Source organism: Bos grunniens, chromosome 29, assembly GCF_055505025.1.
Source record: "Bos grunniens cultivar Pamir isolate PY7600 chromosome 29, Bosgru_T2T1.0, whole genome shotgun sequence".
Lineage (NCBI taxonomy): Eukaryota > Metazoa > Chordata > Mammalia > Artiodactyla > Bovidae > Bos > Bos grunniens.
In genome coordinates, this window is record NC_141193.1 from 45871630 (window position 1) to 45899543 (window position 27914).

Below are 27914 nucleotides of genomic sequence, written 5' to 3' on the forward strand. Positions count from 1 at the left end.
GGAAATATTGATACTGACAAGCGAATTAAAAAATAACATATCATCTATACAGAAATAGAAAAAAAATTCAAATTTACTAGTAATTCCAAAACCACAAACGAAAATGTATTATTTTCATATCAAGTGAGTAGCAATTTAAAATTTGTTTGTGCAAATTGCTACAGGCAGTACACTGAAGCTGATACTCTTGGGCTTTATTTTTTCTGATAGCATTGAAATTGCTATTGCTTTAAGCTATTAAAAAACATAAATACATATTGTTACAATTTCTAGAGCAATGACAGTGTTCTTACACTGTGCCATAGTATTTCTATTTCTTGAAATTTTTTCCTTCAGGAAAGGGTCTCAAGTTTGAGGGAATGAAATGGCTTCTCATAGAAAAATTCAAATTATAATATCAAATAACTCAAAGCAGCCTTAATACCTATAAGAACAGAAGTTACTAAACAATCGTATGTCCACCAATTTAAACATTTTGTAAACATTAAAATTGATAATTATGAAAGAAGTTTATTAAGATATAATAATATGTTAAGCAAACAAAAAGGTCATAAAATTGTTCATATACACTATTTTTTTAAATACACAGAAAATATTACAAGAAAGCAATTAGTATAATAATCATGTTATCCTTGGGGGAATGTGAAGATTTTTTTCCCTTATACTTTATAATTCTTTTCAAATTTTTATCTAAGTAAAAATAACCAATGATAAATAAATTTTAGAGTAATGTCAAACACTGTATAGTCCGGAAGATCCCCTGGAGTAAGAAGTGGCAACCCACTCCAGTCTATAAAGCTGATTTTCTATCATTAAATAAATGATGTTTCTTCCTTGTGGGGGAACTGCCTGATTTTCTGTCATTAAATAAATGATGTTTCTTCCTTGTGGGGGAACTGCCTGATGGCATAGCATGGTAATCTAGCACATTGGGCTTTCACTTCCTTGAGTATTTCTGGATTTGTCTTACCATCTCTAAATGATAGTTAAGGTACAATTTGTATCTCTATATTATGTATGCATACCCTGAAACACCTGGAGCCGTGGTTTGTACATAACGAAAGTAAATGCTGGCTAAAATAAATTAAGGTGGATGCAGAATTTCTCAACCAAACTTTGAAATCTGTGGAAGAGACACTTCTTGAATCCTGCTTTTCTTCAATCAATGTCTTAACCCATTGAAGAAAACAGAGTGTTGACTTCTTGGTACCTTTATGGTCACATAGTTTTCAGCCTCAAGACCTAGCCTCCTCCAGTCTCTGTAGGAAGGCCAGCATACTTCTGGTGGAAATAGATCCTGTTTACTTAAGTCTGGTGCTCTGAGCATTTACCTCCCAGGGATGTTTTAGTTTGAACCCTGCAAGGTGGCGCTAGTGGTAAAGAATCTGCCTGCCAACACAGGAGACAGGAAACACAGGAGACTCAGGTTCGAACCCTGGGTCAGGAAGATCCCCTAGAGTAGGAAGTGGCAACCCACTCCAGTATTCTTGCCTGGAAAGTCCCGTAGATGGAAGAGCTTGGCAGGCTACAGTCCATGGGGTCGCACAGAATAAGACACAACTCAAGTGACTTACTGCGCTGAACAAGGAACATCCGAATGGGGTGTGTGTGTGTATCCACATGAGTTTCTGTGTTCTTAGCAAATGCTTTATGAATTTGGTTCAGAAACTTGTGATACCTTATTGAAGTTATGGTTCATTCAATTTTCCTCTTTATTAGTTAATGTGGACTGTTCCCACGGTTTACCTTTATACTATCACTTAACCTGAGTTCTTGATGCTAAATAAATGAATGTTGAAAATAGCTCATATCCAAATTCTGTGGCCTTTAATTATTCGATTTGCCTTTTGTTGACATACTTCAGTTGAAGGAATAGTACTGACCTCCTACTGCTGCTCCCGCTGGGTTGCTTAAGTCAGGTCCAACTCTGTGTGACTCCATGGATTATAGCCCACCAGGCTCCCCTGTCCATAGGGATTCTCCAGGCAAGAATATTGGAGTGGGTTGCCACGCCCTCCTCCAGGGACTCTTCCTGACCCAGGGATAGAACCCGTGTCTCTTACATCTCCAGCACTAGTAGGTGGGGTCTTTACCACTAGTACCACCTGGTACTACCTTTACCACCATCCCAGTGAGCTCCTATTTCACTCTAAAACTTTCTAGATGTGAACTTGGGCAAGTTATTTCTCTACTGAATCTGAATATCTCCTCTATGGAATGGGGCTGCTATTCGTGCATAACTTGAAGGATTGCTCAAATGATTAAAAGGAATATATTTTATAAACATTCAGAATAATAATGGTCACATAGTTTTCTTATTAAAACTAAGACATAACAAAGCTAGAGATAATTCATTTTTATATAAAGTAATTTGATTCCTTATGGTAATGATTATTTTTCATTAGTTAATTAAATTATGAAAATACGTTGAATTTAACAACATATTGCTGCCCTACTCCAGGATTGCTAGTAAATTTTCAGGTATATTGAGGCATTTTTATTACAGTAACACTCTCCTGCACACTTTGGAATGTGAACTCTGTAAGCAGGAAGAGTCTGATACCTAACAGGCATTCAAATATCGTTGAAAGGACAAAATAAGCAACATCCCTGTGTTCATGTAGGTTTGTCTTTAAAAACAATAAAATATTATTAGCCATCATTTGGTAAATATAATTTTCTAGGCACCCTACTAAATATTAATATACTAACCCATTTCAATATTTAAATGACTTCTATGAACAGATTATTAGGATAGTTAAAATGAAAAACTCTTGCCTATTATTTGAATACCTAGGTTTATAGTTAGTTATTTCATTGTAAATAAAAATTACTGTAGTTTTTTCCATTGGCACATTGAACATTTTCAGTGGTTTTTTGGGTTTGTGTTTTAAATTGGGGGTATAGTTGCTTTACAGTTTTGTGTTGTGTTAGTTTTTGTTGTACAAAGAAATGGATCAGCTATATGTATACATATATCCCCTCCCTCTTGGACTTCCCTCTCAACCTGGCTCCCGTCCCACCCATCTGGATCAGCAGAGAGAGCTGAACTGAACTTTCTGTGCTTTGTAGCTGTTCCCAGTAGCTGTCTGTTTTATCCATGGCAGTGTATATATGTCAGTCCTAATCTCCCAGTTCATCCATGCCTTCCTGCCCATGCCCGTGTCCACACTTCATTCCCTACACTCTCTATTACTGCCCTGCAGATATGTTCATCTGTACCATTTCTGTAGTTTCCTCAGATATGCATTAAATATATGATATTTGTTTCTTTATTTCTGACCTAATTATAAGCCTCAGCAGAATATTACTTTATGGGATTTAAAGAAATATAACTATGCATGCTACTGTTCTTAATTTGCATGTTATAGGAATTTAAAATTAGCTGTGTTTAGATTTGTTTTGAGTGTTTAATTTGCTGGGTAGTGCACCTATTTTTGTGAAGCTGCAACTTATGCCTTTCCTTTTCTAGCCCCATATTATTAAGAATTATGAATGATCAACTGATGTTTTTGGAACGAGCATTTACTGATCCTTTAGGATTACCAGACAGGCCTTTCTATAGGTAAGGATAAAAATATGGCTCTTCATTTAAAAAAATTTTTTTCTTATTATTTGCATTGTGGCAAAAATGTATTTGATTTCTTGCAAACAAAAAATTCCAAAACATATGTAGTAAATGGTAAATATTATTTATTTATATAAAATGATTACTACAGGTTTTTATTATCTTTTTTGTTTGTTTCTGTATATAAAAAGTGTATGCTCATTGTAGGAAATTTAGAAGAGTGAGGAAGTCAGAAGTAGAAAATAAAAATCTCTGCTTTGGTATACATAAACTTTAGCCCCTTTTTATTTTATTTTAAATGTGTATTTATGCATATACATAGGAGAAGGCAATGGCACCCCACTCCAGTACTCTTGCCTGGAAAATCCCATGGACGGAGGAGCCTGGTGGGCTGCAGTCCATGGGGTCGCTAAGAGTCGGACATGACTGAGCGACTTCACTTTCCCTTTCCACTTTCATGCATTGGAGAAGGAAATGGCAACCCACTCCAGTGTTCTTGCCTGGAGAATCCCAGGGACGGCAGAGCCTGGTGGGCTGCCGTCTATGGGGTCGCACAGAGTCGGACACGACTGAAGCGACTTAGCAGCAGCAGCAGCATATACATAAGGCATAATAAATATATACTTATTTACAATGTTGATACTCAGTTTTTTCCCCTAATTTTTGATAATTATTAAGTATTTCTGATAACCATCAACTGTCCCCAGGTTGATCTTACTAAGAATTCAGAAAGAATTAGATCACTGACCAGCCAGAAACATCCCATCTTTGTGTGTAGGGATTATTTGTGAAGAATTGGAATTGAGACCAAGGGTGTCATCCAAACGGAGTGAATGGTCTCCCTCTGGCGGCAGCACTGTGCCCCTTTCTCTCTTTGCCTTTTAATTGTGGAATTTGTCCTTCTCTTCCGGGGTTATTACACACGCTTCCCTCATAGCTCAGTTGGTAAAGAATCCGCCTGCAATGCAGGAGACCCCGGTTCCCAACCCCTGGGTTGGGAAGATCCGCTGGAGAAGGGCTAGGCTACTCACTCCAGTATTCTTGGGCTTCTCTTGTGGCTCAGCTGGAAGAAGATCCCCTGGAGAAGGGAAAGGCTACCCACTCCAGTATTCTGGTCTGGAGAATTCCATGGGCTGCATAGTCCATGGAGGGGGGTTGCAAAAAGTTGGACACAACTGAATGACCTTTGCTTTCACTTTCACTAGCTCCTTCAGTAAAACAGCACCTTCTTCCGAGGGCATGTTGAATGTTACGAAACTGTTTTTAATCATTCTGGCTTGATGCTGGGTATTGCAGCATGACTTCTTCTTTAAGTAGGAGAAAAGCATAGTGAAAGGTTGCCGTTACTGTTGTTAGTCACTAAGTCGTGTCCAACTCTTTGCAGCCCCATAGTCTCCTCTGTCCACAGATTTTCCAGGCAAGAATATGGAGTGGGTTGCCATGCCCTCCTCCAAGGGATCTTCCCAACCCAGGGATTGAACCCACGTATCCTGGAATGGCAGGCGGATGCTTGACCTCTAAGCCACCAGGGAAGCCCGTACAATAATTGATTGGCTGGGTCACAAATGAGACCCTATTGTGCTGCATTTCAGAAGATAGAATGGTATTTTGAAGTCATCACTTCTTTACAGTATACACTAAGACTCATCACTTCATCTCCCAGACCTCAATTTCCTCCTCTTTAAGATGCCATACCTGTGACAGATTCATTTTGATATTTGGCAAAACTAATACAATTATGTAAAGTTTAAAAATAAAATTAAATTAAAAAAAAAGATGCTAATATCAATTTTGTAGAATTTATTTTCAAGAATTAGAAAACTTATGGTGGTTTACTCACTAAGTCATGTCTGACTCTTGCGACCCCATGGACTGTAGCCTGCCAGGCTCCTCTGTCAGTGGCATTTCCCAGGCAAGAATACTGGAGTGGATTGCCATTTCCTTCTCCAGGGGATCTTCCGGACCCAGGGATCAAACCCGGGGCTGCTATGTTGCAGGCAGTCTCCTGCATTGCAGGCGGATTCTTTAGCACTGAGCCACCAGGGAAACCCTTTAGAAAAATTGTAGGTTAATAATTTAATGCCAAGTGTGATATATAGTAGGTGACAAGCTGCTGTTGCTATCATTGTCATCATTTTTGTTGCTCTGAGCCACTTTAAGTCATTGTCTAAAGTCAAAATATAGTTAATTACCACATACTTCATAGTCTTTGGAGATTGAACTTGGAAGTCTAGTTGACAAGTGGCAATTAGAATTATACAATCCAAGAATTATAGAGTGCCCTTGTTTTTTTCCCTTATATATGTAATTTGAGCAACTGATAGCAAATTCTTTCTATCAACAGGCATATCATCTATGCTCCAAGCAGCCACAACAAGTACATGGGGGAGTCATTCCCAGGGATCTACGATGCTCTCTTTGATATTGAAAACAGAGTGGACCCATCCAAGGCCTGGGAAGAAGTGAAAAGACAGATTTCTATTGCAGCCTTCACCGTGCAGGCTGCAGCAGGGACTCTGAGAGAAGTCGCCTAAGAAATTTCTTTGTAAAATGCATACTGAATTGGAATGATGAATCAGAAAGAATCATGTTGGATGTATTGATAAACTGAAAAGTAAAGTTGTGTACATATATATACATAGGTATAGACAGATACATATATCTACCTTGGTGTTTCTTTTCTTCTTCTTATAGATCAATAAGAAAGATGGATATTTTTCTTCTGAAATTATAGAAAGTTATTCTGAGATTGAACTAAATGATGAAAATAAGTGCCTAAAATTTTAATACACTTAGGTGGCGTTATCAGAGAATCATGTCTCCTTCAACACTTCCAGATCTATTCCTGTCACTGCACATGTAGAAAGCATCAGTTTGTTACAGAACACAGGGGAAAATCCACAGGGCTTCTTCAAGCCCGGCCCTCTGTCTGCCTGGCCTCCCAGGGCTGAGAGGATTGCTGTATTCAATCAGTAGTTGGGCAACTCTGGTCTAGTCACCCTGAAGGTAAATGTTTTGTTTTATTATTGTTATTTAGTCGCTAAGTTATGTCTGACTCTTAGCAACCCCATGGATTTTAGCCCACCAAGTTCCTCTGTCCATGAGATTTCCCAGGCAGGAATACTGCACTGGATTGCCATTTTCTTCTCCAGCAGATCTTCCAACCTAGGGCTCAAACCTGTGTCTTCTGTGTCTCTTGCATTGGCAGGAGGATTCTTCACTGCTGAGACACTAGGGAAGCCCTGAAGGTAAATATGTGTGCTTAGTCACTCAGTCATGTCCAACTCTTTGCAACAGGAGCCTGCCAGGCTCCTCTGTCCATGGGGATTCTCCAGGGGAGAATATTGGAGTGGGTTGCCATGCCCTCTTCGAGGGGATCTTCCCAACCCAGGGATTGAACCCAGGTCTCCTGCATTGTTGGTAGATTCTTTACTGTCTGAGCCACCAGGGAAATCCGAAGGTAAATATATAGTCCCTCTATAAAATAAGGGATAATTGTTTTTTAAAAAAGTTAGCAAATATGTTGTTTATACCAAAGGATATATGTAACATATATGTACAGTGCAAAGTAAGCATTTGTAAACCTCCTCCAATAACCAGGTTAAGAAAAGGAACATTACCAACATCTTTGGATCGCCCATGTACTGCTGACCATATGCCTTCCCCTTCTTTCAGAGATACTCACTTTCTTGAATTTTATGCTTTTACCATACATTGCTTTATTCCATACATGTGTTTGACTTTGTGTATTTTTAGAATTTTTGAAAATAAAATTGTACCCCATATATTTCACTATAACTTGTTTTTTTTACTCACTCTTGACATTTCATCCATCCATGTATTATTGTGGCTGTAGGTCATCAGACTTCACTGACATAGAGCGCTCCCTTGCATGGATATATCACTTATCCATTAAATGCATTCAGTCAAGGCAGAGAAACCACACAGAAATGTAAAGAAGTAACATTAACATAAAGAATGATTAATTATAATAGCACTGGAGCTGCAAAGTATTGTCTAGTATAAGGTAAATGGAGGCTTAAAGAATGTAAGAACTACAGATACACAAAACAATCACTGTTCTTGGGTTGAGGATTGCAGGAAGAGGTAGCTGTTGCCTTAAATAAATTAGGTCATTGTATAAATCAGAAAGATTTCAGCTTGTGTTTATACCTACGATAACCTAATCTTCTTTAAAAGTATAGTATAATACCATAAGAATAGTGTAGTCTGAAACTTCTACAAAAGGGCTAAAGAATACAATTGACATTATCCAGGAGATAAAGATCCTCACTGGTGGACATTAGGATACTAAGTACAGTCGCCAGTGAGTTCTCTCTTATAAAGCAAACAGCCTAGCTGACTTTACTTTTTGTCTAAAACTATCACATGAAAATGTTTATAATGCTCATTTATTGATATGGAGCTGGAGATAGTGGGGTCCAGTCCATTCTGTCTTCCTGAGACAACTTTAAATTGTTCTGTCAACTGAGGGTTTGAAAATAAGGTATCTCCCAAGTAACAAATGGTTTGTCTAACTCCATCACTTTGGTGACAAAGGTCCCTGTAGTCAAAACTATGGTTTTTCCAGTAGTCATGTACAGATGTGACCATAAAGAAGGACCATAAAGAGGGTTCAGGATGGGGAACACATGTATACCTGTGGCGGATTCATTTTGATATTTGGCAAAACTAATACAATTATGTAAAGTTTAAAAATAAAATAAATTAAAAAAAATAAAAGGAAAAAAAAAAAAAAAAAGAAGAAGGCTGGACCATAAAGAAGGCTGAATGCCAAAGAATTGATGCTTTCCAATTGAGTTGCTGGAAAAGACTCTAGAGAGTCCCTTAGATTACAAGGAGATAACACCAGTCAAGCCTAAAGGAAATCAACCTTGGATATTCTTTAGAAGGACTGATGCTGAAGCTCCAATACTTTGACCACCTGATGTGAAGAGCTGATTTATTGGAAAGGACCCTGATGCTGGGAAAGATTGAAAGCGAAAGGAGAAAGGGAGAGTAGAGGATGAGATGGTTGGATAATATCACTAACTCGATATGAATGTGAGGAAACTCCAGAAGATGGTGGAGGACAGGGAAGCCTGATGTGCTGTAGTCCATAGGGTCCCAAAGAGTCAGACACGACTTAGTGACTGAACAACAACAATAATGTCTAACAGGGTAGCCACATTTAGGTTTCAGTCACTTGAAATGTGACTAGTCTGAAATAAACTGAATTGTTACTATAAAATGCATCCTGCAAGTCAAAAACTTAGTATAAAAAAAGAATGTAAAATAGTTCATTGGTGTTTTCAATATTATGTTTTAATGATAATTTTTGAATACATTGTTGAAATTCATTTCAAATATTTTAAATACTTTTCATAATGTGGACACTAAGAATTACTTTAAAAATACATATGTGACTGATTTTATTTCCAGAACATTATTATTATATAATTCTAAATCTTTTTTTGCATTGAGCATTTCAGTTGCATTTTACTAAATCTTGGATTAATTTAAGCGTGTTTCCAAAAATTGTTTTGTGTTTTCCTTTATCTATCTGTATAATGGGGCTTCCCAGGAGGCAATAGTGGTGTAGAACTCGCCTGCTAATGCAGGGGACATAGGAGACGCGGGTTCAGTCCCTGGGTCGGGAGGATACCCTGGAGCAGAGCACAGCAATCCACTCTAGTATTCTTGCCTGGAGAATCCCCATGGACAGAGAAGCCTGGCGGGCTACAGTCCGTGGGGTCTCAGAGAAGGACACAACTGAAGCGACTCACACACAACTGTGTGGTATGTTTTCTGGGGGACAAGGCTGACTATCTTGTTTGGTTCACCTGTACGGTGGGTGTAGGCAAAGATAAACTGGATGACTGAGTTGAATCAATAGGGAACACAGGTAGTGAAATGCAATACTTCATATATCTTTAACATGTTTAATTTATAGATGTACCTTTAAATAAATTTTAGCTAGTTTAAAGTGAAAGTGAAAGTGAAGTCGCTCAGTCGTGTCCGACTCTTTGCCACCCCATGGACTGTAGCCTACCAGGCTCCTCCGTCCATGGGATTTTCCAGGCAATAGTACTGGAGTGGGTTGCCATTTCCTTCTGCAGCTAGTTTAAACAAATATTTAAACTTGCTGATTGACAGCTCTGAAAAGTGAAAGTGTTAGTTGCTCAGTCCACTCCAACTCTGCTAGTCCATGGGCTGTAGCCTGCCAGGTGCCTCCATCCATGGGATTTTTCCAGGCAAGAATACTGGAGTGGATTGCCATTTCCTTCTCCAGGGGATCTTCCTGACCCAGGGATTGAACCTGGGTCTCCTGCCTTGCAGACTGATTCTTTACAGTCTGAGCCACGAGGGACAGCACTGAGTTTTGATGTAAATCAAAACCTCTGTAACAAAAAAAGAGACAAAAGATTATGCTCTCCTCTGAGAAACACAAATAGGGCATACTTAGTCCATTTTAGAAGAGATTACTTCTCTTACATTACATTTACTTCGTTTCATAAGGGATAATTTGTTACCTGGAACTGATTAGCATTTGTAAAAAATTTATTAATTGGCTGCATTGAGTCTTAGTTGTTCTGTGGAATGTGGGATCTTAGTTTCCCAACTAGGGATCCTCTGGTTGGAAGGTGGATTCTTAACCAGTGGACCACCAGCGAAGTCCCTGATTCATATTTTAACTTGTGGTCTTGAGGCTTTAAAATATGAAATGCAAACGGATCGGTAAAACTCAAAAAAATTCTGGGCATTTAAAAAAGAGGGAATGTAATGCAAGGAATTGGTTATACTGTGAAATAAGAGGGGACAATAGAAACAAGAGATAGTGGAACCACACAGAGATTAGCATCAGCAAGAAAGCCATCACCAAACTAGGCTGTGGAGATAGGGTGGTAATGATATTAATTATCCTTAGAGTCAGAATCAGAGTCAGTTCCAGGCTGGAACCATGAAGGAGATGGTGCCTGAGGTGGAGAGGAAGAGAAGAAATAACAGCGACTTCTCTCTTTCTCTTACCCTCTAATGTCCTTCCAGAGCCTGCTGGAAACAGGCTGTAGTGTCTGGCTACCTGAGATAAAGAACAAAGTATGGAGAAGATGTGCAAAGATTCTGAACACATTCAAGTCCCAGCACTGACAGTTTATTCTTTGGGGCACTCAACATCTATTTTCCTCCTACTATGCATTTCTTAAAAAAATTTTTTTCCTAATTTTACTTACCTATTTTTGGTTGCACTGAGTCTTCATTGCTGCATGGGCTTTTCTCTGTTTGTGGCAAGTGGGGGCTACTCAGCATTTTGGTGCACAGGCTACTCATTGCTGTGACTTCTCTTGTTTCAGAACACAAGCTCTAGGCATATAGTCAGTAGTTGCAGCATGCGGGCTTAGTAGTTGTGGCTCCCGGGTTCTAGAGCTTGGGCTCAGTAGTTGTGGTATATGGGCTTTAGTCACTCTGAGACATGTGGAATCTTCAAGAATCTATCAACCTGTGTCCCCTGCATTGGAAGGTTGATTCTTATCCACTGCACCACCACGGCAGTCTCCACCATGTATTTGTTATACAATTGCACAAATTAAAAAAAAAACAAACAGTGATGCAGTATTTTAATTGAATAATATTAAGGATTTTTGTTCAGTTACTCAGTTGTGTCTGACTCTGTGACCCCATGGACTGCAGCACAACAGGCTTCCCTGTCCTTTACTATCTGTTGGAGTTTGCTCAAACTCATGTCCATTGACTTGGTAATGCCATCCAAACATCTCCTCTTCTGTTGCCCCCTTCTCCTGCCTCCAGCACCAGGGTATTTTCTAATGAGTCAGCTCTTTGCATAAGGTGACCAAAATACTGGACCTTCAGCTTTAGCATCAGTCCCTTCAATGAATATTCAAGGTTGATTTCCTTTAGGATGGACTGGTTTGATCTCCTTGCTGCCAAGGGACTCTCGAGAGTCTTCTCCAGTACCACAGTTCAAAAGCATCAGTTCTTCAGCACTCAGCCTTTATGTTCCAACTCTCACATTAGATCCATATCAGATCTAATCCCTGAATCTATTTGTCACTTCCACTGTATAATCATGAAGGATTTGATTTATGTCATACCTGAATGGCCTAGTGGTTTTCCCTACTTTCTTCAATTTAAGTCTGAATTTGACAATAAGGAGTTCATGATCTGAGCCACAGTCAGCTCCAGTCTTGTTTTTGCTGACTGTATAGAGCTTCTCCATCTTTAGCTGCAAAGAATATAATCAATCTGATTTTGGTATTGACCATCTGGTGATGTCCATATGTAGAGTCATCTGTTGTATTGTTGGAAGATGGTAGAAGACCAGTGTTTTATCTTGGCAAAACTCTGTTAGCCTTTCCCCTGCTTCATTTTGTACTCCAAAGTCAGACTCAGGTGTCTCTTGACTTCCTACTTTTGCATTCCAGTCCCCTATGATGAAAAGGACATCTTTTTTGTGTGTTTTAGTTCTAGAAGGTCTTGTAGGTCATCATAGAACCATTCAACCTCATCTTCTTCAGCATTAGTGGTTGGGGCATAGACTTGGATTACTGTGCTATTGAATGGTTTGCCTTGGAAACAGAGATCATTCTGTTGTTTTGAGATTGCATCCAAGTACTGCCTTTTGGACTCTTCTGTTGACTATGATGGCTACTCCATTTCTTCTAAGAGATTCTTACCTACTGTAGTAGATACAATGGTCATCTGAATTAAATTTGCCCATTCAAGTCCCTTTTAGTTCACTGATTCCTACAATGTCAATGTTCGCTTTTGCCATCTCCTGTTTGACCACTTCCAATGTACCTTGGTTCATGGACCTAACATTCCAGGTTTCTCTGCAGTGTTCTTCTTTACAGCATAGGACTTTACTTTCACCACCAGACACATCCACAACTGGGCTTCATTTCCGTTTTGACTCAGCCTCTTCATTTGCTCTGGAGTTCCTTCTCCACTCCTCTCCAGTAGCATATTGGACACCTACTGACCTGAAGGGTTCATTTTTCAGTGTTATATCTTTTTGCCTTTTCATGAATGGATACAGATGATATCAATGTCATATACAATGTAATATTACTCAGCCATAAAAAAGAACAAAATGCCATTTTCAGCAACATGGATGGACCTGGATATTGTCAGGAAAAGGAAGGAAAGAAGTCAGAAAAAAAAGGAAAAATACCATATGACATTACTTATATGTGGAATCTTAAGAAAATGGTAGAAATGAAGTTATTTTAAAAAGAGATACACGTGTAGAAAACAAATTTATGATTAGCAACTTAGAAGAAGGGGCAGAAAAATTGAGAGATTGACTTATATCCATTATAATATATAGAATAGATAATAAATTTGTATGCAGGTCAGGAAGCAACAGTTAGAATTGGACATGGAACAACAGACTGGTTCCAAATAGGAAAATGAGTACGTCAAGGCTGTATATTGTCACCCTGCTTATTTAACTTCTATACAGAGTACATCATGAGAAACACTGGGCTGGAAGAAGCACAAGCTGGAATCAAGATTGCTGGGAGAAATATCAATAATCTCAGATATACAGATGACACCACCCTTATGGCAGAAAGTGAAGAGGAACTAAAAAGCCTTTTGATGAAGGTGAAAGAGGAGAGTGAAAAACTTGGCTTAAAACTCAACATTCAGAAAGTGAAGATCATGGCATCTGGTCCCATCACTTCATGGGAAATAGATGGGGAAACAGTGGAAACAGTGTCAGACTTTATTTTTGGGGGCTCCAAAATCACTGCAGATGGTGACTGCAGCCATGAAATTAAAAGACGCTTACTCTTGGAAGGAAAGTTATGACCAACCTAGATAGCATATTGAAAAGCAGAGACATTACTTTGCCAACAAAGGTCCATCTAGTCAAGGCTATGGTTTTTCCTGTGGTCATGTATGAATGTAGAGTTGGACTGTGAAGAACGCTGAGCACCGTAGAATTGATGCTTTTGAACTGTGGTGTTGGAGAAGACTCTTGAGAGTCCCTTGGACTGCAAGGAGATCCAACCAGTCCATTCTGAAGGAGATAAGCCCTGGGATTTCTTTGGAAGGAATGATGCTAAAGCTGAAACTCCAGTACTTTGGCCACCTCATGCGAAGAGTAACTCATTGGAAAAGACTCTGATGCTGGGAGGGATTGGGGGCAGGAGGAGAAGGGGACGACAGAGGATGAGATGGCTGGATGGCATCACTGACTTGATGGACGCAAGTCTGAGTGAACTCCAGGAGTTGGTGATGGACAGGGAGGCCTGGTGTGCTGCAATTCATGGGATTGCAGCGAGTCGGACATGACTGATCGACTGAACTGAACTGAAGGGCCCATTGTATCACACAGGGAACTCTACTTATTACTCTCTATTGATATATATGGGAAAATTTTCTTTAAAAAACAGTGGCTATATGTATATGTGTAAGTGACTCACTTTGCTATATACCTCAAACTAAAACAACATTGGAAATCAATGATATTTCAATAAAAATTTTAAAGTAAATAAAGAAATTTTCATGTCTACTCTCCTTCCTTGAGTGAAGCACTATGACCCATCTTGGGTTAAAGTAAGAAAGTGTTTTTGAAGGCTAGAATGAAAACACAGTAAAAAAGAAAGCCTTAAGAGATAGCTGCCCATACTTAACAGTCAATATCATATTTCTTCCTCAAATTGTCTAGGACTTTTTTAGTCAATCATACTTCACTTTCACTTTTCACTTTGATGCATTGGAGAAGGAAATGCAACCCACTCCAATGTTCTTGCCTGGAGAATCCCCGGGACGGGGGAGCCTGGTGGGCTGCCGTCTATGGGGTCGCACAGAGTCAGACATGACTGAAGTGACTTAGCAGCATAGTATAAAACTATGATGTAATCACTAATTTTGCAACAAACTATCAATCTTTCTATTCTTGAATGAGTGGGAATGAAATCATATGCAGGTAGGGAAGAAAAGGGACAGTTTTAGAAAGCAGTCATTAACAGCTATTGTGTGTGCAGTTATAGACAGAAAAAAGGCAATAGTGTGTAACCAAATATGCACATACAAAACAAACAAAAAAACCCAAATCTTAGAGGAAAGAATTTCATGGAGGACTGAATGAAAAGAATAAAATTTGAGAGAAATTCAGTTCAGATGAGGTTGAGAATAGTCATCGTCACCAAAGAGCAGAAGGTTATAAGGACCAGAGCAGTGGTGTTATTGAGGAGCTTGGGGGTTGAAAAATGGAATGTGAAGGATTCCACTTTCTGAAGAGTTGTCACCTAAGGAAGGCAGGCAAACTCAGGCAGATACATAAATCTAGTGGGTGATGAGTCAATGCAATTAGGGCTATAATATAGTTCTTTAAATGGAGAGATGAAATTCATATTTGGGGAGTTCATTTATTTTCCAAACAACAACTTCATGGATTACAAGTGTAAAGTAATGTCATTACATTTTACCAAAGCTTGGATCATGGGGATTGGATTAAGTAGGTTTCAAAGGTTTGACTTCAATAAATGGCATCCAAAATCTAATCAATCAACTTTTCCAAATCTAATCATGTGCACCTACAAGGGCTAATAACTCTATAGCTTGTTAAGAAATGGGCGTGGTCCTCAGATCATATATAAAGCATCCAGCAAAGATCCAAGCTCTTTTTCTCCAGACATCAGAGCTGTTGTGTTTGGATTTGGCTGGTCTGTGGATACTTTTGAGTTTCTGCCACAAGAAGGTGAGTACCTAAACTCCATCCTGAATTTAACAGAATTACTTACTGCACAAGATTGGAAAATTTCATTAACAGAACCCAAAGGTGAGTTTGATGAAGGTACAATGATTCTTCTATGTTCAATTAAGTAAACTGTAATGGTAATTGTGGACACAAAAGATTTTTTAAAATTTCAACAGTAATATCTATATGTGAGCACTGAATCAAGAATTTATTCCATGTGAGATTTGTAGACAAATTACTTATTTTACTCACTCTATGTCAAGTCACTTTCTTACAGATTGGGGGTAAAAATAGAAAACTGGTTAGCATTGTTCAGAAGATTAAAATAGTTATATAACAGGATCTAATCCAATGCCTAGAAATAGTAAGCAACACGTATTAGGTTCTCCTATTATTTTCATATTATCATGATCATTAATGTTATCAGTATAGAAGTGATTATATTCATAATGAATTCTTTGCCAGTTTCTAGCCCATTCTAAACTGAGCTTACTGTATTTCCTCTTCATCAAACTCTGTCCTTATTTGATGGACATTTTAGTCCATGGTGTTAGGTTCTATACTACTGAACATTTTGTGGTCATTGATCAGAAGTCTGTAATGGCCCTCTCAATAATTTCTACCTATAAATATAACTGCACGCATCACTGCTCATATTTTTTCCAAAGGCATCTTAAACCTGATGTTATAGTTGTTCAATTAAGCAAGGGTTTACTTTCTGTCTCTTGACCAGAGCTAAATTTTCAGCCTTGGAAAGAAGTAGCCTGTTACATTCAACTTCTCATAGACAGGGAAGATAACAAGAATCGTGTAGTTAAACCAAATACTTAGTCACAATGTGTGATAACTGAAATTATATCTTCATGCCCACTTTCCTTTATCCAAATATTTTCCATTTAAATATTTGTCTTAATTAAATCTTTAATTAAAGATTAGATTGGCTCTTTTTCAAGCAAGCAGGTAGTTTTTCTTAGGTTTGGAAGATGACACCAATATTGAAAATATCTGTTGCAGATATTTTATCTGTAATATTAAGTTATTTAATCATTTTTATTTTCCACTACCTTTTAGGTCATTAGATGTGTTTAGGTCTTAAAAGACATTCCTAAAGACATGAGTATTTATAAAACCCATAGAACTCCTAAAATGTTCAACATGATGTATACATTTCATAGACTTTACAAAGAAGAGCATGATTTAAATGGGCGAAATTAATCAGAATACCTTCTTTTTTTTTTTTTTTTTGGGTTTCAATGTTTGTTTTTTTTTTTCCTTTTTTTTTTCTAATTTTATTTTATTTTTAAACTTTACATAATTGTATTAGTTTTGCCAAATATCAAAATGAATCCGCCACAGGTATACATGTGTTCCCCATAGAATACCTTCTTGTAAAGATCATACTTGTTACCTTTTTAAAACCGTTAGTTTGCAGTCTGGAATTGAAGTTTTCAGAATGGATCCAATCAACCAATAGGGACTCCCAAGAAGTGGCATTTGTCAAAGAAAGAAATATTAGAAACAAAGAGGATATGAAATTGCTTCCATTAACTACAACTCTGGAATTTCTAATGTAGACAGGAAACCTTGTGTACATTCAAACATTTTTCTTTTGTTTTAAAAACCAGCTGATTAATTTTTAGTGATTATTGTTGTAGCTTGAATGTTCACTAGTTCAAAATATGACCAACTCTGATGATCTAAACTGATTCCAGGAAAAATAGTTTTCCTGAACTAGAAATAACATATTTCTTTATTTCTTTTTGTCTTAAAGGAAGGAGTTTTACTATTTAAGTTGGAAGCAAACACTGAAATGTTTATAGTTTCAGAACTTCAAAATTAAAGCCAGCATTGATTATATTAAGTTTAAATTGTTGGTAAACAATTTTACTTGTCTTTAAAAAAAGCACATGTTATACTTCAAAGCAAAAGAGAACATTAGCATAGAGATGAAGTATGTGCAGGTTCAGGATCTAGTCAGTGAGTCATGAAGAACCAGAGAGAAAGAGACAGACTGAGAATACATATGTACTTCTACACCAATCAGCTAATAAAAGTAACTCTGGAGTCATCCTAACATTTACCCTCTGATCTAATCTTTAGCTTTTCCATGTAATTTAGGTATGACTGAGATCATGGTTTATTTTATACAAAAAAAGATGTTAGGGGCTCTCTATCTAATTTCAACATTTGTATCAAACCATGGTCCCAACCTCTCTGTATTCAACATTTCTAGATTTGTATTGGGGGATAAGTAAATATGGAAATTAATTAGAAGTTCAAGACAAGACTTTGTCCAAAGGATTTATTTTCCCTAATCAGGGCAGAAGAAAGACTTTCTCTCTCTTGTACTCTCTATTTCTCTCTTTCATTTTTAGAAACATGGATTCAGACACACTGGAAGCCTTCCAGAGTGAACTCACCTGCTCCATCTGCATGAACTGCTTCCTGGACCCCGTCACCATAGACTGTGGGCACAGCTTCTGCCGTCCCTGTCTGAGCCTTTGCTGGGAAGAAGGCCAGACTCCAAGGAGCTGCCCTGAGTGCAGGGGAATAGCAGAGAGCCCTGATTTCCAAACCAATATTGTGCTCAAGAGGCTGGCTTCCCTTGCCAGACAGTCCAGAGCTGACCACGACCACAGCTCTGAGGAGCAGATCTGTGTGACACACCAGGAAGCCAAAGGCCTCTTCTGTGAGGCTGACCAGACCCTGCTCTGTGGGCCCTGCTCTGAGCACCCCGAGTACACAGCTCACAGCCACAGGCCAATACACAGGGCTGCTGAGGAATCCCTGGTAGGTGATGCCTCTAGAGCAGTTTAGGATCTAGAAGCTCCTAAGTCAGAGAGGAAGATGAGGATGCTATGATGGTGATGGGATAGAGATAGTGGAGGTGGGATTTCTGAATGTGGATCCTCACATATAATGTGTCCTTTCAGTGTTGTTGCCCAATTGTCCACACATGTGGAAATGCAGCATCCCGGGGCGGGTGGCACCAGGGACACAGGCTTCTGATGGGAGCTTGAGGTTTTCTTACTTGTGCTGTATTAGAGTCTGAGTGGCAATTTCTTAGGAAATGGATTTCATCATCTGTAAAGTTCCCCCAATTCTCTAGTATGCAGTTCTGTCACTTTGACACTGAAATGTTCCAATAAAATTAGATTCATGGTGGAAAACAGGACCACAGTACTCTAACTCAAGATTTCTGTGTTACCAACAACTGCCTTTGCTCATGAATAAGGGGATAAAACTTATGATGTCATCTTCCATATCACTAAATCTCATGGGTATTTTTCAGGAGAAACTTCTGAATAGAATGGATTATTTATGGGGAATGAGAGAAAAAGTGCAACTCATTCTGACTCAGGAAGCTAAAAAAGCTTGGTCATTTAAGGTAAGAATAAAAATGTTCCTATTTATTTGTATAGATATCGATAGAATGCTAGCTTAGACGTTTAGATCAATATAAGTTCCCCTTAAAGAATATTGGTCTCTTTCTTGGAAAAGTATTGTTTTCAAATGACCTATCAGTAATCACAATTAGAACAGGTTGTGTTCTAATTGTGCATTGTTCTAATAATGCATTCTAGTTCGAAGAATACTGGTATGTAGGAGAATCAAAGCAAGAAAAGCATGCCTAGGCCAATTTTGAAGGTTAGAATGAATGTTCTCAGACGTGAAGTATAAGACAACATTGCACTCAGTGTGACTGAGAAGGAGAGGAGAGTAGTACCTAGAGGGAAAGTAGAGCATATTTTAAAAACTTTATTAAGTGGGATTTGCCTCATAGAATAATACTTGGAAAAATCAGGGAAAGAAAAAAAAGACAAAAACAACATTCAGGTTAGAAAGGAAATAACTGATAGAGTAAGAACCCTGAGGTTTTGGAGAAGACTCTTGAGAGCCCCTTGGACTGCAAGGAGATCCAACCAGTCCATCCTAAAAGAAATTAGTCCTGAATATTTTTTGGAAGGACTGATGCTGAAACTGAAACTCCAGTGGTTTGACCACCTGATAGGAAGAACTGACTCATTGGAAAAGACCCTGATTCTGGGAAAGATTGAGGGCCGGAGGAGAGGGGGACGACAGAGGATGAGATGGTTGGATGGCATCACTGACTCGATGGACATGAGTTTGAGCAAGTTCTGGGAGTTGGTGGTGGACAGGGAGGCCTGGCGTGCTGCAGTCCATGGGGTGGCAAAGAGTTGGACACAACTGAGGGACTGATCTGAAGAACCCTGAAGAATCCTAGGAAGAGAGCCTGGGACCACACAGATAGCTTGATTTATACACAAAGAGACTAAGCACTGAGAGAAAGGATGGATGGGAAGGACCAAAAAATATTCAAGACTTTTTGATGTGTTAGGCAAAAATTTTTCAAGAGCTTTTTTGATGATAATTAGGAAATAATATTTGAGATTTTCTTTTAAATGTGAACATAATCAATGCTTTGAATCCACTATCCCCTCAGAAGTTTGTGGCCTTAAGGAAAGAGATGATCAAACTTGAATATCAGAGGATGCATCCCGTGCTCCAGGGGGAGGAGCAACTGCACCTGGAGGCCCTGGAGCAAGAAGCAAATGAGATTTGTCACCAACTCAAGGAGAGTGTGTTCAGAATGTCTCAGTACAGAGAAAGTCTGAAAGAAACATACGGAGAGCTGACTGAGTTGTGCCACAAGCCAGACATGGAGTTGCTCCAGGTGAGAAAGGAGGGTATCAGAGAGAGAAACACTCTTCTAGACGAGCTGCTGTGACACTGAAATGTTCCCTGCATATACCATTATTGTATTTGTCCAATCCCCTATTTTATCATATCGTGGTAATCTTAGGAAGATTTTTGCCCTTTTTCTAGCTAACATAGGGCCAGATATGTTCAGTTTGATCAAGAGTACTATTCAGACAGATGATCCAAAATCAGCAATATTCTGTGACCAGGGGTCAAGTTAACTTCTTGGAATAAATCTCAGTAGATGTTATCCTAAACCTCTGTCACTTGCTGTTATCCCAAACTTAGTGCAGACATTAAGGTTTTGCCCATTTTCTAAGCAAGATTGTCAGAATTGGTCATTAGTTTCAAGGCACTCTAGAGTTCATCTTATATGGTTCCCATTTTTGCTTTAATTGTTATCATAGATGATGAGATCGCTCCTTGGGAGTAGCATGGGCAATGAGTGACATTGGAATCCTAGATGTGGCTGCATCATTAAACACACTCTTCCTGGCCTCCTTCCTTCCTTAATGTGCCCTGAGGAAGCCCATCATGTTTTACTTTAAGCTCTGTTATTAAGATGGCTTCTGATTGTTCCTTAGAAGAGAATTAGAAAAACAATACGTTATTGAACAATCAGGAATAGTACAGAAGATGTGAAAGGACAGAACTCTCATGATTAACATCATCTTTTTTTTTTTTTTCATTGCAGGCCTTGGGAAATGTATTAGAGATGTGAGTATAAATTAATGATTTTTAATTCTGATCAACTTTCTCTGTTTGATTAAGTGGGTTACACATTTCTTTCTTGGTACCATTGGAAATTGCATTCAGCTCCTCCTGAATATCTAAATTCCAGAATGCAAAGTCTCTTATTGAAAATGCATAGTATTTGCAGATATCTTATAAGCATGCTCCCATACACTTTAAGCCATTTGTAGACTACTTATGTGTGTGTGTTTGTGTGTGCTAAGTTGCTTCAGTCCTGTCCGACTCTTTGTGACCCTATGGACCGAAGCCTGCCAGGCTCCTCTGTCCATGGGATTCTCCAGGCAACACCTAATAGATAAATGCAAGTTAAATGATATGTAAATAGTTCATTGTTATTTTGCATTTTCAAGTTTTACCTTTTGGAACTTTCTTAAAGTTTTTTCTAAGCATTTTCCATTCAGAACCAGAGTGGAGGAATGGTTGGAGTGATAGATTGAGAATATGGAATTGACATATATATACACTAAGCCGTGTCTGGCTCTTTGTGACCCCATGGATTGAAACCCTCCAGGCTCCATGGAATTTTCCAGGAAAGAATACTGGAGTAAGTTGGCATGCCCTACTCCAGAGGATCTTCTTGACCCAGGGACCAAACCCGTGTTTCATGTCTCCTGCATTGGCAGGCGGGTTCTTTACCATTAGCACCATCTGGGAAGCTCACAATAAACTTTAGTGAAGGGAGTTTTCTAAGCTATCAAAAAGGAAACACCTACCATAGTGAGTTGGAAGACGAGTAAGAGAGTAAAGAGGGAGATTCCCTAAGAATGGAAAAAAGGGCTATGATTTTGTTCCTAGGAGTAGCAGTTCCTAGGAGTCACTCTCAGCCTGTTTCATCACAGCAAGCCCTCTTGTATGCAGGACCTCAGAGGGAGGGCTTCCTCGTGTTCTCTGGGATACTAGGCTTCCAGGACCAGGGAAGCCAGGCTTGAATTGGATTCCCTTGCTGGGCTGACAAGAGCAAAGCTGTCTCACTCAGTGAACTCTTCCTTGTGTTAATAGAATGTATCCTTGAAGACTACTTGCTATCTCAAGTCTCAAAGGAATTTCCTGAATTTTCTGGTCTCTGTAAACTGCCCAGGATCTTTGCATTACCTGAGATGGAATAGAGGGAGTGAATGAAGTTCAATGAGTTGAAAACTGAAATCATGTCTTGGAAGAATGGGGAAGTTGCAATTTGATATAACTTACATTTAGAAAAGAATACAGTAACATTTTTATATTCCCAAGTGTGTAGAATATAATACATATGCAATTAACCAAAAAATAAGAGAATTCTGACAACATATACTGGAATAAAATTGTATTTTTTTAAAATATTCATATGATTAGCCTTTGGCCTTGACATATATCGATGTCATTTGTTACAGGACTGACTTGGTAGAGATGCAGAAACCTCAGTCAGTGAACCCAGAGCTCACTTGCTGGCCTGTCACTGGAATCCTAGACATGCTGAACAACTTCAGAGGTAAGAGTCATCCCTGTGGTGATCAGGACTGTGTTTCATGAGAGCTTCCTAGGAAGGAACTTTCTTCTGTTATTTTACTTTTTCTGACATCGTTAGTACATAACTTTACAAAGTTGCTACATATTTTCTGCCTATATTAATATGATCGCAGTTGAGCTTTGCAACCTACAGTTTACTGACGATTTAAAGCCAGACATATATTTATGTCATAGACAGAGCAGGAAAAGAACAACCAGGTTGCTCAAGTGATTACAAAAAAAATAGAATTTAGTTTTGTGAAGATCAATCAATCAAAATATCAATCAATATTTTGTTTACTCAGTTATTTCACTCTTGGAAGTTAAATATGTCCTTGCTGGGTTCTAATATGCTCTATATTATAACTGCCTTTATAAAAAACTGCATTGTAAAAGAATATTTGTTATCAGAAAAAATCGACAAGAAAGACTAAAATGGCTTAAGTAGAATAATTGTATTGCTATTGGATCAATCTCAAAACAACTGAAGGATATGTGAACATGTTTAGCCAGAACATACTTTTATTTATTTATTTTTAATTTTTTAAAAATATTTTATTTTATTTGCTATTTATAAAATAATATTTTTATTTATTTGTTTTTACTTTACTATATTGTTTTGGTTTTGCCATTCTTCGACATGAGTCTGCCACGGGTGTACAAGTGTTCCCCATCCTGAATCCCCTTCCCACCTCCCTCCCCATACCATCCCTATGGCTCATCCCAGTGCACCAGCCCTGAGCATCCTATATCATGGATCAAACCTGGACTGGCGATTCATTTCACATATGATAATATACATGTTTCAATGCCATTCTCCCAAATCATCCCACCCTCACCCTCTCCCAGAGTCCAAAAGACTGTTCTATATATCTGTGTCTCTTTTGCTGTCTCGCATACAAGGTTATCGTTACCATCTTTCTAAATTCCATATATATGTGTTAGTATACTGTATTGGTGTTTTTCTTTCTGGCTGACTTCACTCTGTATAATAGGCTCCAGTTTCATCCACCTCATTAGAACTGATTCAAATGTATTCTTTTTAATGGCTGAGTAATACTCCATTGTGTATATGTACCACTGCTTTCTTATCCATGCATCTGCTGATGGACATCTAGGTTGCTTCTGTGCCCTGGCTATTATAAACCGTGCTGCAATGAACATTGGGGTACACGTGTCTCTTTCCCTTCTGGTTTCCTCAGTGTGTATGCCCAGCAGTGGGATTGCTGGATCATAAGGCAGTTCTATTTCCAGTTTTTTAAGGAATCTCCACACTGTTCTCCATAGTGGCTGTACTAGTTTGCATTCTCACCAACAGTGTAAGAGGGTTCCCTTTTCTCCACATCCTCTCCAGCATTTATTACTTGTAGACTTTTGGATCGCAGCCATTCTGACTGGTGTGAAATGGTACCTCATAGTGGTTTTGATTTGCATTTCTCTGATAATGAGTGATGTTGAGCATCTTTTCATGTGTTTGTTAGCCATCTGTTTGTCTTCTTTGGAGAAATGTCTATTTAGTTCTTTGGCCCATTTTTTTGATTGGGTCGTTTATTTTTCTGGAATTGAGCTGTAGGAGTTGCTTATATATTTTTGAGATTAGTTGTTTGTCAGCTGCTTCATTTGCTATTATTTTCTCCCATTCTGAAGGCTGTCTTTTCACTTTGCTTATAGTTTTCTTTGTTGTGCAGAAGCTTTTAATTTTAATTAGGCCCCTTTGTTTATTTTTGCTTTTATTTCCAATATTCTGGGAGGTGGGTCATAGAGGATCCTGCTGTGATTTATATCAGAGAGTGTTTTGCCTATGTTCTCCTCTAAGAGTTTTACAGTTTCTGGTCTTACGTTTAGATCTTTAATCCATTTTGAGTTTATTTTTGTGTATGGTGTTAGAAAGTGTTCTAGTTTCATTCTTTTACAAGTGGTTGACCAGTTTTCCCAGCACCACTTGTTAAAGAAATTGTCTTTTCTCTGTTGTATGTTCTTGCTTCCTTTGTGAAAGATAAGGTGTCCATAGGTGCATGGGTTTATCTCTGGGCTTTCTATTTTGTTCCATTGATCTATATTTCTGTCTTTGTGCCAGTACCATACTATCTTGATGACTGTGGCTTTGTAGTAGAACCTGAAGTCAGGCAGGTTGATTCCTCCAGGTCCATTCTTCTTTCCCAAGATTGCTTTGGCTATTCAAGGGTTTTTTGTATTTCCATACAAATTGTGAAATTATTTGTTCTAGCTCTGTGAAAAATACTGTTGGTAGCTTGATAGGGATTGCATTGAATCTATAGATTGCTTTGGGTAGTATACTCATTTTCACTATACTGATTCTTCCGATCCATGAACACAGTATATTTCTCCATCTATTTGTGTCCTCTTTGATTTTTTTCACCAGTGTTTTATAGTTTTCTATATATAGGTTTTTAGTTTCTTTAGGTAGATATATTCCTAAGTATTTTATTCTTTTTGTTGCAATGGTGAATGGAATTGTTTCCTTAATTTCTCTTTCTATTTTCTCATTATTAGTGTATAGCAATGCAAGGGATTTCTGTGTGTTGAGTTTATATCCTGCAACTTTACTCTATTCATTGATTAGTTCTAGTAATTTTCTGATGGAGTCTTTAGGGTTTTCTATGTAGAGGATCATGTCATCTGCAAACAGTGAGAGTTTTACTTCTTCGTTTCCAATTTGGATTCCTTTTATTTCTTTTTCTGCTCTGATTGCTGTGGCCAAAACTTCCAAAACTATGTTGAATAGTAGTGGTGAGAGTGGGCACCCTTGTCTTGTTCCTGACTTTAGGGGAAATGCTTTCAGTTTTTCACCATTGAGGATAATGTTTGCTGTGGGGTTGTCATATATAGCTTTAATTATGTTGAGGTATGTTCCTTCTATTCCTGCTTGCTGGAGGGTTTTTATCATAAAGGATGTTGAATTTTGTCAAAGGCTTTCTCTGCATCTATTGAGATAATCATATGGCTTTTATTTTTCAATTTGTTAATGTGGTGTATTACATTGATTGATTTGTGGATATTGAAGAATCCTTGCATCCCTGGGATAAAGCAAACTTGGTCATGATGTATGATCTTTTAAATGTGTTGTTGGATTCTGATTGCTAGAATTTTGTTAAGGATTTTTGCATCGATGTTCATCAGTGATATTGTTCTGTAGTTTCCTTTTTTTGTGGCCTTTTTCAGGTTTTGGTATTAGGGTGATGGTGGCCTCATAGAATGAGTTCAGAACATACTTTTAGAAGCTCCCAAATTATTCCTTTATGCCTTTTCATAAAATTTTGGACCTTTGAAAATAATTGGTACAGAATATACCCCAATAAATGTCCGTATGATAGTAACATGTCATCCACATGTTTCATGGTATTAAAGACAAAGGAGTCCTGGTGTGCTGCGATTCATGGGGTGGCAAAGAGTCAGACACGACTGAGCAACTGAACTGAACTGAAAGACAAAGGAAATAAACAATTTCTAACAAAAGAAAAAAGAATGTTTAGGTTATTTCTGCAGCAAAGTATAAAGAGACTGACATTAAATCAGATTTCACATATTTCTTCATATATCTGTGTTTTTTTCCTTTTGCTAGTTGATTTGAGGTGTTTCTATATGCTGTTGCTGCTGCTACTGCTGCTAAGTCGCTTCAGTCATGTCCGACTCTGCGACCCCATAGACGGCAGCCTACCAGGCTCCCCCATCCCTGGGATTCTCTAGGCAAGAACACTGGAGTGGGTTGCCATTTCCTTCTCCAAGGCATGAAAGTGAAAAGTGAAAGTGAAGTTGCTATATGCTGTAGATACTAATAATAATTATTCTTCACAGAAAACCAGTCTGAACTTCATCTGCTCTTTGTTTTTTGTTTCCTTGGAGGAAGGAAAATGAAAGAATTTATTGAGTTGAGAGATTCTATCTCTCATGACATGGGAATCCCAGTTGCTGACCTGATTTTTGTTCTCTCTGCAGTGGATAACGTTCTGCATCAGAAAATGAGCTTTCATAATGTGAGCCTTTCTGAGGATAATACAAGTCTGATATTTGGAGATGACGACCATGGCGTGTCCAGAAAGCTCCAGGGTGGGGAGAGTTTCGTGGCCTGGGGAGCTCGGGCCTTCACCTCCGGCAGGCATTACTGGGAGGCAGATGTGACACAGTCCTTCAACTGGATTCTGGGAGTCTGTAAAAACATCTTGACAAGTGATACCAGTATCAGCATTGATTCTGAAGAAGCATTTCTTCTCTTTTCTATGAATGTGAACGATCATTATAGTCTCTTCACCAACACTCGACCCTCAGTTCAGTATGTAAAAAGGCCTCTGGGTAGGATTGGCGTGTTTCTGGATTATGACAATGTAGCTGTGATCTTCTATGATGTTTTCAGGAGTTCCCTCATATATAGTTTCCTTCCTTCCTCCATCTCCTCCCCTCTGAAGCCTTTCCTTTGCCTTAGGTCTCCATGATTTGCCCACTTCTGGGACCATTTATTGAAACAACTTCTCTGGGAATATTGCTGCCCTTAACCTCGTGTGAGGCCACAGGATACCTGACTGTCCAAGCACATTGTTACTTAATGTAACATAATGATTGTATGTTTAAAAAATGGCATAACCATGCTCTTTGCATTAATTTGCTAATTAAATTTTCTTTTAATAAAAGTTTTTTATGGAATATTTAATAGAATATAATCCATTGCCTTTCTTCCTTTTTAAGTAACAATTCTATTAAACTAAAAATTATATACCATAAAGATCACTGCATTTAAACCACATGATTCAATGTCTTCTAGAAATATATAAAAATGTGTGAAACCAGAAATATCTAATTCCAGAACATATCAATCACCCCCCAAATTTCCAATGCCCATTAATGTTTATAAACTCTCTAAGCATATACCATCTCATCATAACATTGAGCAAACTTTCCTCAAATTAGTAGATAATTTTAGTACTTGATGGAAATTTCCAAGAAGAAAGAGACGGTATATATCTTTTGTGGTGGTTTAGTCTCTATGTCATGTCTGACTCTTTTGTGACTCCACGGACTGTAGCCCACCAGGCTCCTCTGTCCATGGGATTCTCCAGGCAGGAATACTGGAGTGGGTTGACATTTCCTTCTCCAGGGGATCTTCCCAATCCAGGATTCGAACCTGGGTCTCCTGCATGCCAGGCAGATTCTTTACCAGCTGAGCTATTAGGGAAGCTCCAAAATACTTTACTTATTTGTTTGCCTGCACTAGGTCTTAGCTGTGGCACGTGGCTCCAGAGCAGGCGAGGTCAGTAGCTGCAGCACGCAGGTTTAGTTGCTCCAGGGCAAGTGGGATACTAGTTCCCTGACCAAGCATTGAACCCGCCTTCGCCTGCATTGCAGGGCAGATTCTTATCTACTGATCCACAAGAGATGTCCTAAAAGAGAATTATACAGTAGATATTTTAAACCTCAAAATAATTGAATTTGTTGTGAATCTGTAAATCAATTTCCTCTCTTTTGTTGACATCATCCCTAGCATTTTATGTCTATTATGTTATATATTTATCTTTTGTTTTCACTATCCAATGCAGTATATAGAATACAAGTATTAGGTGGATCAATGAAAAATGCCTGAATAAAGACTTCATATAAACAAGTATTATTCCATCATTGATAAGATTTTCTAAAATGTAGCTAAAGTAA

The 27914-nt window shown here is 38.3% G+C and overlaps 2 protein-coding genes across 5 annotated transcripts in view; both read left to right on the forward strand.

Annotated features, from left to right (window-relative positions):
• FOLH1 (folate hydrolase 1) overlaps positions 1–7353 on the forward strand; it is a 71342-nt gene extending 63989 nt beyond the window's left edge. The window contains exons 18-19 of the mRNA XM_086383147.1: positions 3473–3565; positions 5913–7353. Coding sequence (XP_086239273.1) covers positions 3473–3565; positions 5913–6102 — 283 coding nt within the window. The 3' untranslated portion in view covers positions 6103–7353. The remainder of the gene's footprint in view (positions 1–3472; positions 3566–5912) is intronic.
• Positions 7354–15178: 7825 nt separating this feature from the next.
• LOC147342584 (tripartite motif-containing protein 64-like) lies at positions 15179–26921 on the forward strand. 4 transcript variants are annotated; one of them, XM_086383150.1, is made up of 7 exons: positions 15197–15377; positions 17672–18086; positions 18589–18684; positions 19762–19992; positions 20713–20735; positions 22139–22236; positions 26211–26921. In XM_086383150.1, exons 2-7 carry the CDS (start codon positions 17676–17678, stop codon positions 26702–26704), a joined length of 1353 nt encoding a protein of 450 aa, XP_086239276.1. In that variant the 5' UTR covers positions 15197–15377; positions 17672–17675; the 3' UTR covers positions 26705–26921. The 4 variants fall into 4 exon arrangements, with proteins under 4 accessions (XP_086239279.1, XP_086239276.1, XP_086239278.1 ...); XM_086383151.1 differs by having other exon boundaries at positions 15200–15296; XM_086383152.1 differs by lacking the exon at positions 17672–18086 and having other exon boundaries at positions 15199–15377.
• Positions 26922–27914: the final 993 nt, after the last annotated feature.